Source organism: Astatotilapia calliptera, chromosome 16, assembly GCF_900246225.1.
Source record: "Astatotilapia calliptera chromosome 16, fAstCal1.2, whole genome shotgun sequence".
Taxonomy (NCBI): domain Eukaryota; kingdom Metazoa; phylum Chordata; class Actinopteri; order Cichliformes; family Cichlidae; genus Astatotilapia; species Astatotilapia calliptera.
In genome coordinates this window covers 19,846,382-19,864,443 of record NC_039317.1, presented here as the reverse complement: position 1 = coordinate 19,864,443, position 18,062 = coordinate 19,846,382, and the positions used below count along the sequence as shown (strand labels likewise).

At 39.0% G+C, this 18,062-nt stretch overlaps 1 protein-coding gene across 2 annotated transcripts; it reads left to right on the top strand.

Moving 5' to 3' along the window:
* Positions 1-995: 995 nt before the first annotated feature.
* On the top strand, positions 996-16,703 carry col28a2a (collagen, type XXVIII, alpha 2a). 2 transcript variants are annotated; one of them, XM_026144752.1, is made up of 37 exons: positions 996-1,212; positions 1,392-1,529; positions 1,782-2,356; positions 2,996-3,016; positions 3,167-3,226; positions 4,180-4,233; positions 4,525-4,527; positions 4,927-4,971; positions 5,055-5,081; positions 5,163-5,207; positions 5,337-5,381; positions 6,282-6,335; positions 7,187-7,255; positions 7,341-7,409; positions 7,551-7,619; positions 8,976-9,044; positions 9,830-9,898; positions 10,028-10,096; positions 10,422-10,490; positions 10,602-10,673; positions 10,760-10,828; positions 10,911-10,982; positions 11,176-11,244; positions 11,360-11,428; positions 11,508-11,576; positions 11,692-11,760; positions 11,895-11,963; positions 12,127-12,195; positions 12,398-12,466; positions 12,555-12,635; positions 12,744-12,779; positions 12,866-12,902; positions 13,968-14,525; positions 14,611-14,900; positions 14,996-15,239; positions 15,880-16,056; positions 16,151-16,703. In XM_026144752.1, the coding sequence occupies exons 2-37, from the start codon at positions 1,400-1,402 to the stop codon at positions 16,156-16,158; spliced, it is 3,669 nt and encodes a 1,222-aa protein (XP_026000537.1). In that variant the 5' UTR covers positions 996-1,212; positions 1,392-1,399; the 3' UTR covers positions 16,159-16,703. The 2 variants fall into 2 exon arrangements, with proteins under 2 accessions (XP_026000537.1, XP_026000538.1); XM_026144753.1 differs by lacking the exon at positions 4,525-4,527 and having other exon boundaries at positions 997-1,212.
* The last annotated feature ends 1,359 nt before the right edge of the window (positions 16,704-18,062 follow it).

Sequence of the window (18,062 nt, the reverse complement as noted above, 5' to 3'; positions counted from 1 at the left end):
GCTACAAATATAAAACAGAGAGGAAACAGTTTAAATTACATATAAAATATCTTAAAATTAAAAATAATATAATTAATAAGAAACATATTAAGAGACATCAACAAGTCCTGCTGTGCTAAAAGCCAAGGTAAATAAATATGTTTTAAGACGTGATTTAAAAACAGATAAGGAAGGTGCCTGTCTAACATGTAAAGGCAACTCATTCCACAATTTTGGTGCTGCCACAGCAAATGCCCGATCCCCTCTGAGCTTACGATTAGTCCTGGGCACGCTCAGGAGGAGCTGGTCTGCCGACCTGAGGGACCGGAAAGGTATGTATGGATGAAGAAGCTCAGAGAGGTACACAGGGGCAGCATTGGACAAACATTTAAAAACAAATAAAAGCAGAGTTAAGCAGAATCTTTCTATCTTTCTTTGTGGAGAATACTTGGATCAAAATTCTATTTGATTGCCACCTTTTTGCACCTCTTCACTGGTTTTCATTGCTCGGCATTTAAGCGAACATAAATCTTGGACCTTTTAACCCATTTTTCCACAGGCAGCACTGTTATGGTCATTCCAAAGCCCCAGTGAGACCGAAGGTGACAAGGAATTTGGCTTTAGAGCCTTTACATTTTGAACCTCCCACACCCTTATGGAATTTAATTACAAAAACATCACTAAAACCATTCCAATTTTACGAGCTCACAGCAAATACAAAGAATTAAGCATCTAACATAACGCTATTTAACTATAGTGAGTTTAATGACATTAATGATTATAGAAGAATCTAAATGCAGCTAATTAAACTCTGTAACTATAATGATTTCAATCCATTACTTAACATGATGAATATAATTCTGTGTTATTCTGTAGTTCAATTTGTAGTCATTAAAATACCAAGTTCACCAAACATGCACTACATTGCTTCACTCTTTCAAACATATCTCAGCGATCTCTTTGCCTCAGGCAAGCGCAGGAGTGTTGGCCTTGCTCCATTGGATCTGGTCTGTCGGTGCCTCCTTATAAAGGAGGAGTGAATGTCTGAGGGTCTCTTAGTCTCTTCTGCCAGCAGAACTGACGCTACTGCTGCTTCACAATCAATGAAGTGCAACCCACGGTGCTAGTTGTCCTCTGCTGGTCCTCTGCCCACCCTGCTGCCTTTTTTAATTCTGCATTTTTCACGACTCCGAAAACAGGACTGACTGCAGCAATTGCACAGGAAGCTGGCTTGTAAGTCAATGTGAAGAAAGTCTCTTAATACTTTTAAAGATCTACTACCTTTCTAAATGTCACATTTAAGAGTTTGATTTCTCCAAAAAAAAACAACCTGCTACACTCTGATTTGATGTGAAGACCTCTTTTGTACAGTGTAATTTTGACTTTAATTTGTCGTTGCTGTATTCTCTAAGGGGCAAGGATGTTTCTTACACCACTGCTGCTGGCCACAGCACTTTCCAGCATATGGGCCCAAGACTTTTACCAAGCGAGGAAAACCATCAAGAATTCTGGAGCCAAACCTCTTGCTGTAAATATCTACAATGATCAAGGTAAGAAATAAATGAATAAAGAAGACAGTTTTTAAAGTGATGCATTAATATTTCTTCATTCTCAAAACTTAAGCAGTATATTTCAACAAAATAAGAAACACAAATTCATAACCCCAACTGATTTTGCAAAACTTTTTACATCTTCTCAATATAAATTTTTGGATTTGTTACAAAAATTGCAGCATTTTCTCATCAAATTGATTGAGATGCAGTCAATCAGTTAATCAGATAACTTGTTCTGTGTGGTCACAGCCATCCTTGATGAAGACTGTAGCCTGGAACTTGCCTTCCTGTTGGACAGCTCTGAGAGTGCAAAAGACAATCATGAGGATGAAAAGCAGTTTGCCATGAACATGGTGGACAGACTCCGAGGTGTCCGGCTGCAGACTGGACGCAGCTTGAGTTTGAGAGTTGCTCTGCTGCAGTACAGCAGCCACGTTATCACAGAGCAGACCTTCAGAGATTGGAGAGGAGCAGAGAATTTCAAGACCCAAATAGCCCCAATAGTCTACATTGGGCATGGCACCTACACCACGTACGCCATCACCAACATGACCAAGATTTACCTGGAAGAATCCAGCCCCCACAGCATCAAAGTAGCAGTGCTGCTTACAGATGGTGTTTCCCACCCAAGGAACCCTGACATTTTCTCTGCTGTTGCTGAAGCCAAAAACCAGGGCATCAAGTTCTTCACTTTGGGCATCACCCGAGCAGCCAATGAGCCGGCCAATGTTGCTAATCTCCGCCTCCTTGCCAGCTCCCCTGCTTCTGTCTTTCTCCGTAATTTACAGGATAATAACATAGTCGAAAAAATCTCCACTGAAATTGTGAGTATTTAGCATTAAAGCTCATCTCTCAGTAGACAAAACAAAAAAGAAAAGTGATGTATTTGCTTTGAATGGGAGTTGGTACATTGATATGCAAGCTTCATGAAATCTTATAGAGATGAAGTGATGACAGTGCTGTGGAAAAAACAAATGAAAGATGTTCATGTCCGTTATGGATTTATGCCTTTCTCCCGAACCTTTAAAAAGACACACAAAGGAAAAGCCCCCAGGATTTTCTTTTCCGTCTGGTAATCTCTAATTGTATTACTGTTGATATTAAACTGCCTTAACAATTAAAATTAATAATTGGGTTAAGGCGGTTAGATTTCCTGTGGAATAATACATGGTGTGCATATATCCATTTCCATTGCATCTGACCACTTTATTTATTACACACACTCATTCACTCATTGTAACTCATCATTTTAAAGGACTTTAAAAGTTAATAGATAATGCAAAGTTAAGATTTGTATACCAAAATCTCATTATTTCCTAAATTTTTATCAAAACCAATGCATGTAGACACGTAAGTTATGCTGAATCAAGACAACACATCTTGGCAATAACAGAAGAAACCTAATAAGTGTCTGAAGTATGTTTGTACAACTGACAACAAGTGCATTTCTATTTTCTTTGCAGATTGGCTTAGCTGATGAAGATGTAAGTACAAGTTACAAATATTAACTCACACGAACTGTAGATATTTGATATTCAATAAAATGTCATTAAGTAGCTAAATTATTTAATTTAATTGACTGTTAAAAAATGGCTTTTATCACAGTTTAATAATCGTATCTCTGCTCTTGGAAGTGCCCAGTGGCTCAGAGATGTGCTTGTGACAAAGGAGAGAGAGGACCCAGTGGGCCTGCAGTAAGTATGAAAATACACCATAAGCAATGAGTTTTCTTTGAAGTGTCGCACTCATCGGTGAGAAGGATTTCAGAAACATTTTATACGAACCTGATATTTTAGTTATGATTGCTGTGTCGTTTTTGTTCAGACGGGATAATTGCTTGCTTTTTAAATGCAGCTTAGAGGCATTTGCACAAACAAAGAGGATGGGTGGTTCAATCCCACCATCTTAAAGAAGATTAATGAAAAAGGACCAGAGACTTTCATCTTCTATTTGAAGAGAAATATATTTACTTACCCTCATCTAGTTATTATACTAATGTGACATCGGATGTGACCCATGGAAGACAGAAGCATCACATTTAGAGCTTCCTGTAAAACTGATTCTTTGGCCATAGTAAAGCTCACTAATCTTGCCATGGTCAATGGGACGAGGATAGAAGAATACTTACACAAGATGATCTGAGCTGTTCTACACACATACTCACATATTTTACTCATAACAACTTTAGTTTAAGCCCTTCTCCTGCTCAGATAACGTGGTCAAGTTATCGGCAGACAGTCATATTACTGACTGACAACTACTGTGAGACCAGGTGCTTTCACCACAGAGAGATTCTTCACATTCTTACACTCAGACTAAGAGGTTCTCATAATTGCTCTTATTGGTAAAATTACCACAAACTAGGGATTTCTGATGAATAATAACTGACACACACTATCCAGGTGCAGCTCAAAACAATGACCTATGGCCATGTGGACAAGATGTTTCATGTTTCATATTTTCAGCGATCATACAGATCTGTCAGAAAGGTCCCTGACCTTTTTCCACACGGTTACTCGGCAACAACTTGGTTGAGGTTAAAGGTCATAGTGTTATCTGCTGAAGTCATTTTGTGCACAGCAACAAGAATGCAAAATTTACAAAACAAATTATCAAATCTCTATCTTGATTTTGTTGCATTTTCCAGGGAAAGAAAGGTCGCCCTGGTGATGATGGAGCCCCGGGGCCTAAAGGGCAAAAGGTGTGTGCCCTTTGATAGATATGTGGACTGCTCTGAATGTTAAGCTCTTAGCTTGCAGAAATATTCATGAGATACTTAATACTTCCGTCTTTTGCAAAAAGACGTTAGGCTTCCCTGAACTTACAAAACTCGTGCTTTTAATTCACTTCTTCGCTTGTGTCCAGTGGAGTACCACAAGGTTCAATATTAGGTCCGATTTTATTTTCCTCATATTCATATTACCTTGCATTTAAAAATATGTGAATAACAATCTGTTGTTGCTCTTCCTTACCTCTAATATACTGGTGACAGCAGGTAAGAAATTAGGTTCATAAGGGTAACTTTAGTGCCTATGATGATAAACATGCATTTTGTATAATAGCAGACATTTTTTCCATGACTATAAATGCTTGCAGAGCTTTCAACCCATGTTTACGTCTTGTAATTAAGAGCTACTTTGTAATTAAAATGTTTAAGAACTACATTTACATCTTTCCAACATTGCTTTACATGCTAGTATTGATTTACATTGTAACTATGAAATGTCTGTGTTGTCTTTCTTAATCTTAACTTTTATTTACTGGCTTCCATTAAGTATAGTGACTATGAGGTCTTTCTAAATTATTTCAGAATTATTATCTGAATTGCTTTAACACACTAATAATGTACAAGTATCCATTTTTGTTTCTAAACCTGTTTCTAATCCCACCTAAGGGTGAAGCAGGATTAAGTGGAGTACCCGGGCGAGAGGGTCCAGAGGTAAATGACACTATTTGTGATCAGCATCTTCATTGTTTCTGAAACTTGTTCACACATGGCGTCTCAATCATGTTTATTTGCAGGGAAAACCAGGTTACAGAGGAGATAAGGTATGAAATTTAGATTAGTAACAGTGGTGGGATGTTTTGGAGCGAATTGAAGCCTGAACTGTTTTTGTAATTTCTGCGCAGGGTGAGAGGGGTGAATGTGGCACTCCAGGAATCAAAGGAGACAGGGTATGACATTGCTCTTGGTATTAAACATTCTAACATTAACTAACATTTTCAATTTAATGGATTTTACTAATTGTGTATATGGTAATTGGGTTTATGGTCTGTTTCCTATGGTTGTTTAATGTGTTTCAGGGTCCTGAGGGGTCAATAGGAGAAAGAGGACCCCGAGGCCTGCAGGTTAGTATGAATTCATGTGTCTTAACATAAATTTAATAAGCAACTTAATAAGCAGACAAAACAGAGCAGCAAAGTGTTATACCTCAGAATCAGTGGGTACTGTCTTCATCACTGTTTTTCATCAGTTTTTAGTTGCAACTCATATTTTCTCCTGTCTTTGTCATCTTGTTCAGTAGTAGCCTTCATGCCTTAGTGTCACCTGTTTGTTTTCTTCCCCTAATTTTATCATGAAGCATCATTTTTTTGTGTTGTTTTGTTTGTACTTGCTGCTTTTGTTTCCCTGTGATCATCTGGCATCACAGGTTTGTGGTGTGGTTGATTTTTCACACCTGAGCTTTGTTTCACTTGTGTCTTGTTTTGTAAATGATGCTTTGTGTGTTTTAAAAAGGATAGACCATTAGGAATTATTGAAGATGATTTGTTGAAATATAGCATTTAGTTGAGCTATTTGGCAATTAGTTAATGATAACCCATCGTAACAGAATGCCTGCAGTAATAGGAATAAAGACAGGATCTCCTGGAGTCTAGACACTGGTGCCGGCGAAGATGAAGATGGAGATTTGGATAGAGCTGTGAGTGACCAGGTTCAGCAGAGATAGGGACAGGGAAGCAGGCAGATGAGTGATTACAGATTTTCCTTATTAAACTTACACATAAGCTTCATTTGAAATCCTGTCAGTTTCTTTTTTCTGGTGCTTAACCATTTCATGTCCTGCATTCTTTTGGATTATTACCTTTGAATTTGTTTTGTTATGCACTTTAGCAATTAGCATTTAGTAACGCTGTTTTTTGCTCCATTTACTAAACAGTTCAAATGTTTGTGTCAACATTTGAACTGCACACCCACAATATTGTGATATTTCAAGTGATGATCAGTCACCGTATGCTGTTCTTATCCAGGGTTTACCAGGACCGCATGGAGACAGGGGACCTGAGGGCCCCCAGGGAAAGCAGGTCTGCCACTTTCTGACAACTTTTACTTATCCTACCATGCACATCTGCTGTGACCTTTGCATTTCCTCTTATGTTGAGTATAAACAAGAGGTTAGAGTTTTTCTACCTCGGTAATAACTCTATAACACAGAAGCCGGTTGTCTTCTAATAGACCCCTGCGTGAAGACTTGGCAATGAGCCAATGTCTTCCCCATCATTACTTCCATTCAGGAGCTCAGGGAAAAAAACATAATGGAAAAGTCTCACTCTAGGCTCTCCCAATGGCCCATATCCTGTGTCTAAATACAGATTATGGGGTGCCCACACCATCTTCAGCTTTTCCAACAAGGCTTGCACTTAATAACACACATGGAAAGTCTGTGTATGCTCAGTGTCTCACCATGTGAGGACCTGTATGCATTTGGAAAGATTACAAGGAGTCTTGGTGGTCCCTATGCAATTTGTGCAAGCACACAAGCAAGTCGAGTAGCTGTAAGACAAGTCTTTGTATTAATTCCTTGTATCAGTTCAGATTAAAACTGTAGACAGAGACTTTATTAAACAGTCTAAGTGATTACATGATTTTGAGCTTATTCTTCTTATCTTTAGATAACAGCTACCATTACCCCAACTTTGAGATTCACCTTTGATGTAGTAATGACCTTTGGGCCTTCTTAACCTTATACACAGGAAAAAATAAAACATTTCAGTCCTTTTTCCATCTTTTTCATACAATGAAACCAAGCTACTAAAGGTTTAAATTAAGTGGTAACAAACGATGAGAGATATAAACATTGTCGTTCAGTACGTCTATATGCTAATGCTTGCAAGTCCAACATACAGTTGTTTAAATAATATGTTTGTGAATACAGGGTGAACGGGGCCCATCCGGCCCTCCAGGAATTCAAGGGGAGACTGGTATTGGGCTTCCTGGACCAAAAGCAAGTCATGTTATGAACTTTCCTCTGAATATTGATCGTCGTGATTGTGTTTGGGTGACTAATTTGCACTAATATTTCTCTTCAGGGTGACATGGGATTCCAGGGCAGACCAGGTCCTCATGGTCCTCCAGGAGTGGGTGAACCCGGCCTTCCTGTAAGTTCAGAAGCATCAGAGTCTGTGCTACAGTTTTATAGCTGTGAAGTCAGTGTTGGTGTTAGTGGGAGATCTGCTCTCTGAAGAAAGTCTGTATTTTGACTTACAGCTAGCTATATTGTACGCTGATTATCTTTACAGGGGGCGCAAGGACCACAAGGTGTTCAAGGGGGAAAAGGACCCCAAGGTGAAGGGTTTCCTGGGCCAAAGGTATTTCTTTAAATCTATCATTAGAGAATAAAAAATTTGGGGTTGTGTTTAAAAGGCAGGCGAGTGAAAGACAAATGATATTTTTGAAAAAATATTAAACATTATTAGTGTATCCTCCACCAAGGCAAATGTCCTACATTGCATTTAAGATAAGATATAATTTATTAATCGCAGATTTTGGAGGAAAAACAAACCTGAACCAAAGCCCATTTTAATAGGTTCTTTCTTCAGCCATGCTCCACTTCTCCCCAATTTTTGATAAATGTGACACTGGTAGTTTTGCATAATCTTGCAAATAGAGGAGGAAAACACTATTTTGAAACCATAAGAAATATGGCAAAATATTGATCTGAACTAATCTGAGAGTGCTTCACCTCTATATCACGACACTGAAAACACACCTCTGATCTCACACTACTAGACAAAATGAGTGCTGCAGATAATCTGCCTTCATTATAATGATCTTTAAACTAACTACTTTCATCATTACCAACTTCAAAATCTATTACAGTAAATATTCCATGAATCATTTGCTGTATCTGAAGGTTACAAAGACATAAATTGTGATTAAATAAGCTCCTCAGCGAGCATTACTAAAAGAAACAAAGAGTGTATGATTCAGTCTCAGGTAACTAGTTGATACACATCTGTCAAAATCAGCCTCTGTTCCAGCTCACTGACTCACAATACAGGCGTTCACTCAAGCGTGTATACACACTCTGTTGTTAAGCCTAAAAACTATGTTTTCCCCATGCTGCCACATGCTGCATTTTAAAACACACAGCAGACGTCTCATTCAAATAGAGATAGCTGGGATTCAACCAAGGGCTTAGCAAGACATGTTAATACTAATGACAGCAGGTCTTACTGTGTAGCAGCAAAGAAAACAACCTAACCACAGCGAAGTAAAAACAGTATAATAACCGAGTAAGAGTAAAAACCTAAAATAATGTTAGCAACACTCTCTTTATAAAGTTGTTGAAATTTCTGTGTAAAGAATTCTAAAAGCAGTTTTATTTGTTGAGGGAATTAACACTGAAATGTCCTCAAGCAGTTTTAATCGCTTTCAGACTTTCTGGTGATTATACTTTTTACTATACCATCCTATTGAGAAAAAACCTCCTCTCCATTCAGATTTTTTAAATGAACAAACACTAGTTTAGATAAAAGTATTGTACACTCAAAAATTGTCAGAAAGACAAACAAACAAAAACATGTCATTCCTGGGTCATGGGATCATTGTGAATCACTCAGCAACAGGAGCAAACATGCCCTCCTGCCATGCTTTACTGAAACAGTGGGATTTGGCTGTGACCCAATCTTGACTAATGGAATTAACCTGACTTTGGTCTACAGGGGGATCGAGGGCTGCCAGGGCCCAGGGGACCGTGGGGACAGCAGGGTGTAGGCATCAAAGGAGAAAAGGTGGGTTGTAAATGAAGTTAATTAAGAAAATTCAGTGCAACAACAAAGACTGTTCACAACAAAGACTCTAATGAAATCCACAAGGGGAAACTCTAGAAGTCCTTTAGGCTACAATTATAAAAATGTTGTGACTGAGTGAGGCAAAATACAGGAGTGTGTTAGATTAAACATCTGGTTACTGTGGGAATGTTAACGGTAGTGCATACAGCAGGGCTGCACTATATACTATACAGTTAGGTAGCTATAACACAATCTTTCATTGGCTGCTTGTGAGTTAAACATTTATTAACCTGAAAAAAGGTTGATAAACACAACAAATGTGAAAATACAGTATATGAAGATAAAATGAGTCTGGGAACTTACTGTACATAACCATATTCTGTATGTGTGTACAGGATATGATGAAGTGTAATCTATAAAATAAAAATGAGTTTTTGTTTGCATTGCTGTTGATCTTTACAGTCTTTCTCACGATATGAGTTTCCTATACACTATAATACTAATTCTAGCATTTTCAGGAACAAACTAAAACCCACCGGGAGGCTGAGACTGGGCCTGCATACTTTTGTGCAACAATAGTGATTCCCTGAAATCAAAATCAACTTTAAATCTTTATTAATGAAAGGGAAACCAAAAGGACACAAATTTAATGCAAAGTGCACAAAAAAATCTCAGGGATCACAAAAGAGGAAAGGGATCCATTCACCCTCTCTTCTACAGCTAACACTGGGTGAACACATGAATGTTAACAGTAAGTATTTATGATTATGATGGTTTATTCCCAGGGAGAACTGGGCCAACCAGGATTGCCAGGGCCAACTGGACCAATAGCAGTGGGCATACAGGGAGAAAAGGTCAGGGCGACATCTTTATCTAAATGCTATTTGATTGCCTTTATTTGTTCTGACACATATGCTGAGGAATTGGAATGCAGTAGCACCACACATTAAAATAACCCTAGAATCATTATTATTATTGTACAGGGAAATGAAGGACCAAGAGGCCCTCCAGGAGTCAGAGGTCTTCCAGGAGAAGGTCTACCTGGGCCCAAGGTTTGTTAAAAAACCCTTAAGATGCATATTCAGATTATTCGGGTTTACTTGTTTACTTTAGTCACGCAGACAAGATAAGAACTTGATTCCCGGTCAGTCTAGAACTAACTTTACCCTGTCCTGTTATATCAGGACAAAATAATTTAGCTGCTTGCCATAGTTATCAAACAGAGACAGCAGAAAATTAAAACTACTACAAATGAATAAAATAAAAGGTAAAATATTTCAAATTTAGAATTATTATTAAATCTGAAATATTAAGTTTTCAGATTTAAGTTTAATTAAACGTGGTAGGATATGACTAGAATATGACTTCTCTTCAAAGGGAGACCAAGGTTTACCAGGAGAGCATGGAGCTCCAGGAGAGACAGGTGTTGGTGAACCTGGGCCAAAGGTAAGATAAGACATTTCCTGAACAAAGTGTGTCAGGCTAATCCTGGTCTAGCAGCATAAAACAGTACTGAATACAGCAAAAGCTGGATGTGAAAACATTCTGCTGTTACAGGGAGAACCTGGAGCGGCAGGAGTGAGTGGCCTGCCTGGTCTGCCAGGAGAAGATGGAGCTCCAGGGCAGAAGGTAAAGCAGTATCTGACTGATCATTTTAACAATGGTTATGAAAAAAAGTCTTATTATTTATTGAATAAACCCATTCGTTCTTTTAGGGTGAGCCTGGTTTGCCTGGTTTAAGAGGTTCTGAGGGGCCACAAGGAGTTGGCACTCAAGGCGAGAAGGTATGTTTATAATTCAGTAGTCTTGTGTATCCCACAGTTTTCTTAATGCTACTCACAAAATATATTTGGTATTCACTCCCAGGGTGACCAGGGTGTTAGGGGCATCCGTGGGTTACATGGACCTCCTGGGGTCTCAGGACCATCTGGACCAAAAGTAAGAATTTCACAGAACATGATGATAATATCTTACTGTGGTACAAAGCGTCCGTGATAGTGTATACACATTAACCCAAACTTTGAACGAAGCCAAAAAAATGAGTCTTCTACCAGTTGTTGGCAGCACACTTGTTGTTAAAATAAAGACAAGTGTGAATAGGATCTTAAGTTCCTCAACAACTTCCTTCCAGGGCGAACGCGGGATACCAGGCCAGCAGGGCATGCCAGGGCAGCAGGGACGGTCCATAGCAGGTGCAAAGGTAAATAAATTTTCTCTTTACACTGATCTTGGTAAGCATCCACCAGTGTAGTCTGATGCAACATAATGCATCAAAAAACTGTTGCTGTAGTCAGACTTAACTGTCTCGCGTTCAGGGTGATATTGGTCCCGCTGGCCCACCTGGTCCTATTGGAGAAACAGGCCATGGACTACCTGGTCCAAAGGTAAATGCAGTCCTAATTTATTAGACGCACTGATTAAAACACAAAGGTTTGGGCCTCATTGTTGAATTTGTTGTACCAGGGTGATCGCGGCTATCCAGGTTTACCAGGTCCTGCTGGCCCAAAAGGCCAAGGCATCCCTGGCCCTATGGTTAGTATCAACTGCCAAGACATGACAAATTTCTAAATGTTTTTCCTGCAACTCTGTAATTAGTTAATGTTGTGCAAGGTTGCTAAAACTGGAATAATCTCTGTACTTTATCCAGGGTGCTCCAGGCCAGCCAGGACTACCAGGTGAACCCGGCCCAGAAGGAGTGGGATTTCCTGGACCTAAGGTTTGTACCTACATGCTACGTGATTCTGGGATAATCTAGTTAGTCTGTTATTATAGTTTTTGCATCGCTGTTTTTTGGGAGGTGGGTTTGATATGTATAAGGATGCCTGTTTTATACTATCATGTCTTTTTCAGGGAGACATTGGGTTTAGAGGATTGCCAGGTTTGCCTGGTCCGCCAGGAGAAGGCTTACAGGGACCACTAGTAAGAGCGATTACAGTTTGATCTAATTGTTTTTAATTCTACATGCTAATTCTAATGTTGACAAATTATAATATTGAAAGTTGTATTTTGAACATATTTAATGTATGTGCTGCTTTGTGTAGAATATGGATTCACTAATATACTTGAAATTCTATGTGTTAAGGGCAATGTTGGAAGGCCAGGTCCTCCAGGCCCAACTGGACCTCAAGGAGAAGGTATTCAAGGTCCAAAGGTAAGTTTTTTATATGTTTTGTATATTCATTCATTCATTTTTGTATATGAAAGAGTGAAGCGGCATTTTATTGGTGCTGACATGTTTCACAAGTGAACTGCCTGGCAAACCGGCCGCAGGATAAACACAAAAATTATTTATGACCTTTCTTGAGTTTGGATCTCTTCTGTATGATTCAGTGAATAACACAGTCTAATTTCAGGGTGAGCCAGGATCGCAAGGCATGACTGGGCCTAGAGGGCCTCGGGGAGATGGGCCTCCTGGAGAAAAAGTGATGAATTTACATGCTGCTTTCAAATATTTTATTGATGTCGGATTACTTGGTCTCTGACTGATAATTTATTCTTCTGTTATGATAGGGTGATCGTGGACTACAGGGTGAGAGGGGGATAAAGGGTACAAAAGGAGACATGGGAGATCCTGGAGTCCCTGGTGAAATGGTAAAATAGACCAAAATAACAACGAGTAAATAAATTACTCATATATGTGTTTTTAACAGCACAAAACTGAAACGTGAATGTTGTTTTTCATCCTTTTTCAAATTACAGGGAAGGCCTGGAGAAAAGGGAGAACCAAGCCTCACTGTAAGTTCAGTAATTCAACATTTTTTTGGGGCCATTCAAAAAAGTAAAAACATTTTCCACTGACATATGTTTTCCATATTTTTCAGAGAGAAGAAATTATTAAGCTGATCAAAGAAATCTGTGGTAAGATTGAGCCTTGTCTATTTTAATAATGATTAATAAACAATTGTGTAGAAACAGACAATGTGGCAAAGTAAAATCTGCAATTAAATCTTTTAAATCTGTGTGCAGAGGAGCTTTGAATTCATTACTGTCATGCTGGTATTTTATTAGTTTGCCAAAGCAGCAGCCAAAAAAATATATGATTATGCCATTTGTTTGTCTGTATTTTTGAATGTCTGCATTCTAAACCATAGACTTTAAATGCCTTTACAATGCAACACGGAGCACTGACATTGGCACTGATGGAGGATGTGCTCAGTATGTGCCCCTCTAGTTTAAACTTAGTCAAACATCTATGGATGTTTTGAACAAGAAATTAAAATGTTTTGATGACAGGTTAAAGTACTGAGGTGTTAATTAATACTATTCTGTTTAGTAAGCAAAGTGCATGTAAAGACTGCAGTGCTTAACAAATGCATTAGATCATCTGTATACAGTATACATGCACTAGTGAGATAAAACAGAAAATGCTAGAATTGCACTCGCAAAACCTGGAGTGAAGACTTCTTAAACAGGGTTTTAGTAAATTAAAAACTATAATTAGCCATGGTATCTTCAGAATAAATTGGAATAAAAATATTCCACTGACACTTCAAATCCACGAGAACTTGTATTAGCTGAGGCAAGAACTAGCTAGTGGCCTAGTCGACACCTACTTGTCATAAAGTTGCCTGACCCTAGCTTGTTTATCATTTTAATAGCTAAAAGAGGAAAATTAGCTTTAAAGACCAAAATCTGTTTGTACCAGACTGTCAACATGCATATTTTTGTTGTAAAGTTGGTTACTTTGAAATTTGAGTCTGTAGGGACTGACTCAGTTATGGAGCCAGCCTCAAGTGGCCACTGGATGAACTGCAGGTGCCATCATAGCAACCAGCTGCAGAAGCAACACTCCTAGGTTTAAGAGGGTTTATTGTTATTGCAGATTGTGCCAGTATGAGTAGCCGCTGATGGTCTGCCTTTGCCCATAAACTGCACATGTGCAATAAAGCAGTCATGTACTAACTGCACTTTATACCTTTTCAGGATGTGGCATCAAGTGCAAGGAAAGGCCAATGGAACTTGTCTTCGTCATTGACAGCTCAGAGAGTGTTGGGCCTGAGAACTTTGAGATCATCAAAGATTTCGTCACAAGGTTAGTGGATCGGACCACAGTTGGCCGCAACGCCACCAGAATTGGCCTGGTCCTCTACAGTCTGGATGTTCATTTAGAATTCAACTTGGCTCGCTACATCAGCAAGCAGGACATCAAGCAGACGATCAGAAAAATGCTTTACATGGGAGAGGGCACTTACACTGGCACTGCAATTAGAAAGGCGACTCAGGAGGCTTTCTTCAGCGCCCGCCCCGGTGTCAGAAAAGTAGCCATCGTCATCACTGATGGTCAAACTGACAAACGAGAGCCTGTCAAGCTTGATGTAGCTGTGCGGGAGGCTCACGCTGCAAACATTGAGATGTACGCCCTGGGAATTGTCAATTCCTCTGATCCAACCCAGGCTGAGTTCTTACAGGAACTCAATCTTATAGCCTCAGACCCAGACAGTGAACACGTGTACCTCATTGATGACTTCAACACGCTAACAGGTGAAAGTCAAAGCCAGATACTTTAAATATCGTGAGGAGATTTAAAATGCCTAATAATCCCACTTTTTCTTTCATTTTTCCACAGCACTGGAGTCCAAACTTGTCAGCCAGTTCTGTGAAGATGAAAATGGTGCCTTTATTTACAATCACATTACCAATGGACACCGGAATGGTAACAATGGGCTTAGTGTTAGTGGAAATAATGGAGCAACTACTAATAACTATAATAGCTATGGCAACAATGGTTACATTTTTGGAAACAATGGATATGGGAACAGTTATGAAGAAGAAATCCAAAACCATAGACACACCAACAGCCGTGGCCGTGGAGACACTTTCACACTGCCCATCAGTGCCGATCCTCTTCCTGTTCAGGTCTCGTCTTCACTGTTTTAATTACATAATACTTTGTTACTTACAGTAAATGTATTTATTGCAATATTGAAACACTGTGCTGCTGTTTCACACAGGTAACAGAGGATGATGATGGTGAAGATTTAGATTTAAGGGCTCACGTGCGGGGTGACAAGCATCTGTCTAGAGTCAACAAAACAACATTTATATCGCCTGGTAGAGAAAGTTCTGTGTCCAAAACAACTGTTGTATCATCTTCATCATCATCTGTATCTGGAATATCTTCATCAACACTGACTTCAAGTTCCTCCTCAAACTCAAATCAGTTACAGCCTGTGGTGATTCCAGTTCAGCCTGGAGGTGAGTACCACACTCCTGTACTGGATATGTCACAGAAAGAAAAACATAAAAACTAAATGAAAATTACCTACTGAGGCAAATCAATACACTGTGTTAATAAAAAAAAAAAGGTTGTAAGCAGTGTGGGGTTGTAGTACATGGAAATTCTCCAAAGTAGAGTCGTGAAAAGGGAAGATTTCAGGGGACTCTGTGCAGTATTGCAGTCTAACTTGTAAAAGTTTAGTAGCAATAACTTAAAGCAGCTGTTTTCTGTATAACTTTATTAGTCTCTCACATCATTTTGGAATTTTGGCCCAACTGTTACAGTTTTTCTTTAGTATGTTAAATTTGCAGAAATTCATTTGTACACATCTCTTTTAAGGTCCTGTCACAGCATTTCAGTTGAGGGTCAAGATCTTCATTTCCATTGGGCCATTAAAAGACATTGGTTCTTTTCTTTTTAGCCTTTTTTTTTTTTTTGTAGCTTTGCTGATGAGCTTGGTATCAATGTCTTGTTGCAAGAACTAATTTTGACTATACACTTTAAGAAACCTTGAATCTATCAGCGTTAGCTCTGTCGGGAAAGGGCTAAGTCTATTCTTCTAGCACATAAATGTTTTTTTTAGTAAACATGTGTCTCACATACCATTCCCTCGTCTAGATCCCCGCTGTGACCTCAGCTTGGACCAAGGCACCTGCCGAGACTATATCATACGCTGGTATTATGACAAGCAGGCCAATGCTTGTGCACAGTTCTGGTACGGAGGCTGTGGTGGAAATGGCAACCGTTACGAAACAGAAGATGAATGCAAGAAGACTTGCGTTCTGCTCAGAAGAGGTAAAATCTGTAGATTTTAAACAGTAAATGTGCATTTTTGTTTATTGGTGTTTCTTCTGTGAGTATCATTTTGTCACTTCATTGTCCATTTCAGGTGGATAAAAGGAGGAAACAGCATCACTAGGAGTCCAGCTCTACAACCTTCAGCTTTCCTCATTTTAATGAGATGCCTTGTGACTCTTGTGTCACAGTTGGCCTTAGACACAAAAATATTTTTAATAAATAGAAAGACAGCTGACATGTTCCTGGTTTAACAGAAACAAAATCAGATTGACTTTTATTTTATTAAAAAGCCTTTCTTACCTCGGCGATATTGTATTGTCCTTCCTAGGCTTAAACTTTTATGGATTATTCTTATACCTCACCCAGACATGCAGTTTATATATGCTGAATATATTTAGAGTAAAACAGCATTAGTGAAATGTTTTATATGATGCTGATATATGTGTTTTGAGTACTTTTGTGTTTTCCTGTTGGTTTTTCCTGATTCTATTGCAATGTGTCCACATGGGTAAAACTGGCAGCTGTAATAAAGTAACAAAGGTGTTTTACTACATGTGTCCTGCTTCCAGAGGTCTGCTGCAGATCAGATCTTCTTCTTGATGCATTCTCAATCATCCAGGAAAGTAAATCTACAAAAGTTGATTCTGTTCATCTGGACGTAGCGTTTTGTGGGAGAAAGGTTTCGTCACTCATCCAAGTGGCTTCTTCAGTCTCAGCTGACTGCAGGTTTCCCCAATCTTATAAACAGTACATTTGCATAATGACTGAAACCAGCCCACTGAAGTAACAATGGGCTGGGAGGTCAGTTCTTTAATCTTAATTATGCAAATCCTCATGACATTCTCATGAATTTTCTAAACACCAGGTCTCTGTGGCTTTTAAACCCCAAAACACGCTGCGCCAAAAATTGGTCCACCCCAAGGATCGGGTCCCCCAACACAAACAGAGTAACATAGTGTACGCTGTTAAGTGCCAGGAGGATTGCCAGGATTTATACATCGGGGAAATCAAACAACCTCTGGCGAAGCGGATGGCACAACACAGAAGAACTACCTCGTCAGGCCAGGATTCTGCAGTCTATTTACACCTACAGGCCAGTGGACACTCTTTCAATGATGAGGATGTACACATCCTGGACAGGGAGGAACACTGGTTTGAGCGCGGAGTCAAGGAGGCCATTTACGTGAAAAGGGAAAGACCATCTCTGATACTCTGTACATCTTTCGCCATCTTACAATGCTGTGATTGCAGCCATTCCCCAACTCTCTGTGAACGATACTCATGGCCATTGATCAGTTGTCTTTGATCAGTGGGTTTTGGTCAGTGGTTGTTGATCAATGGTCATGAGAATTGGCATAATTAAGATTAAGGAACTGACCTCCCAGCCCATTGTTCCTTCAGTGGGCTGGTTTCAGTCATTATGCAAATGTACTGTTTATAAGATCAGGGAAACCTGCAGTCAGCTGAGACTGAAGAAGTCACTTGGATGAGTGACGAAACCTTTCTCCCACAAAAAACTACGTCCAGATGAACAGAATTAACTTTTGGAGATCAGATCTTCTTGTAAAGATTGAGGTTTTCTGCAGTTTATTCATTTAAGTTATGTTGATTTGAGCAGTCTGTATATCTCAGGTGATTTTTAAAAACATTTTAATAATAAAATCAAAAAGGATGATTGTTTGCTTTGCATCTATTAACTTAAGCACTACAATTGTTTCCACTAATTCCATTTATGTTGATGTGTCTGCAGTAAAATAGGATAATGTCAGTTAGTGGAAACTGGTATAACTACCAATTGTATTTTGCCAGTTTGTGGATTCTGTACTGCCGTTTTATAAAATCCTAATCAGTAAAATTGAAAATCCAGAGCATATGATACCATAAACACACACGCAAATAGTATAGGTTTTCAAAAGTTTTCACAAAAATATTATCCCAATTTAAAATGTAAGCAACTCAACATTATAATTACATTATAATTTCAATATAAAGCTTTGTTGTTT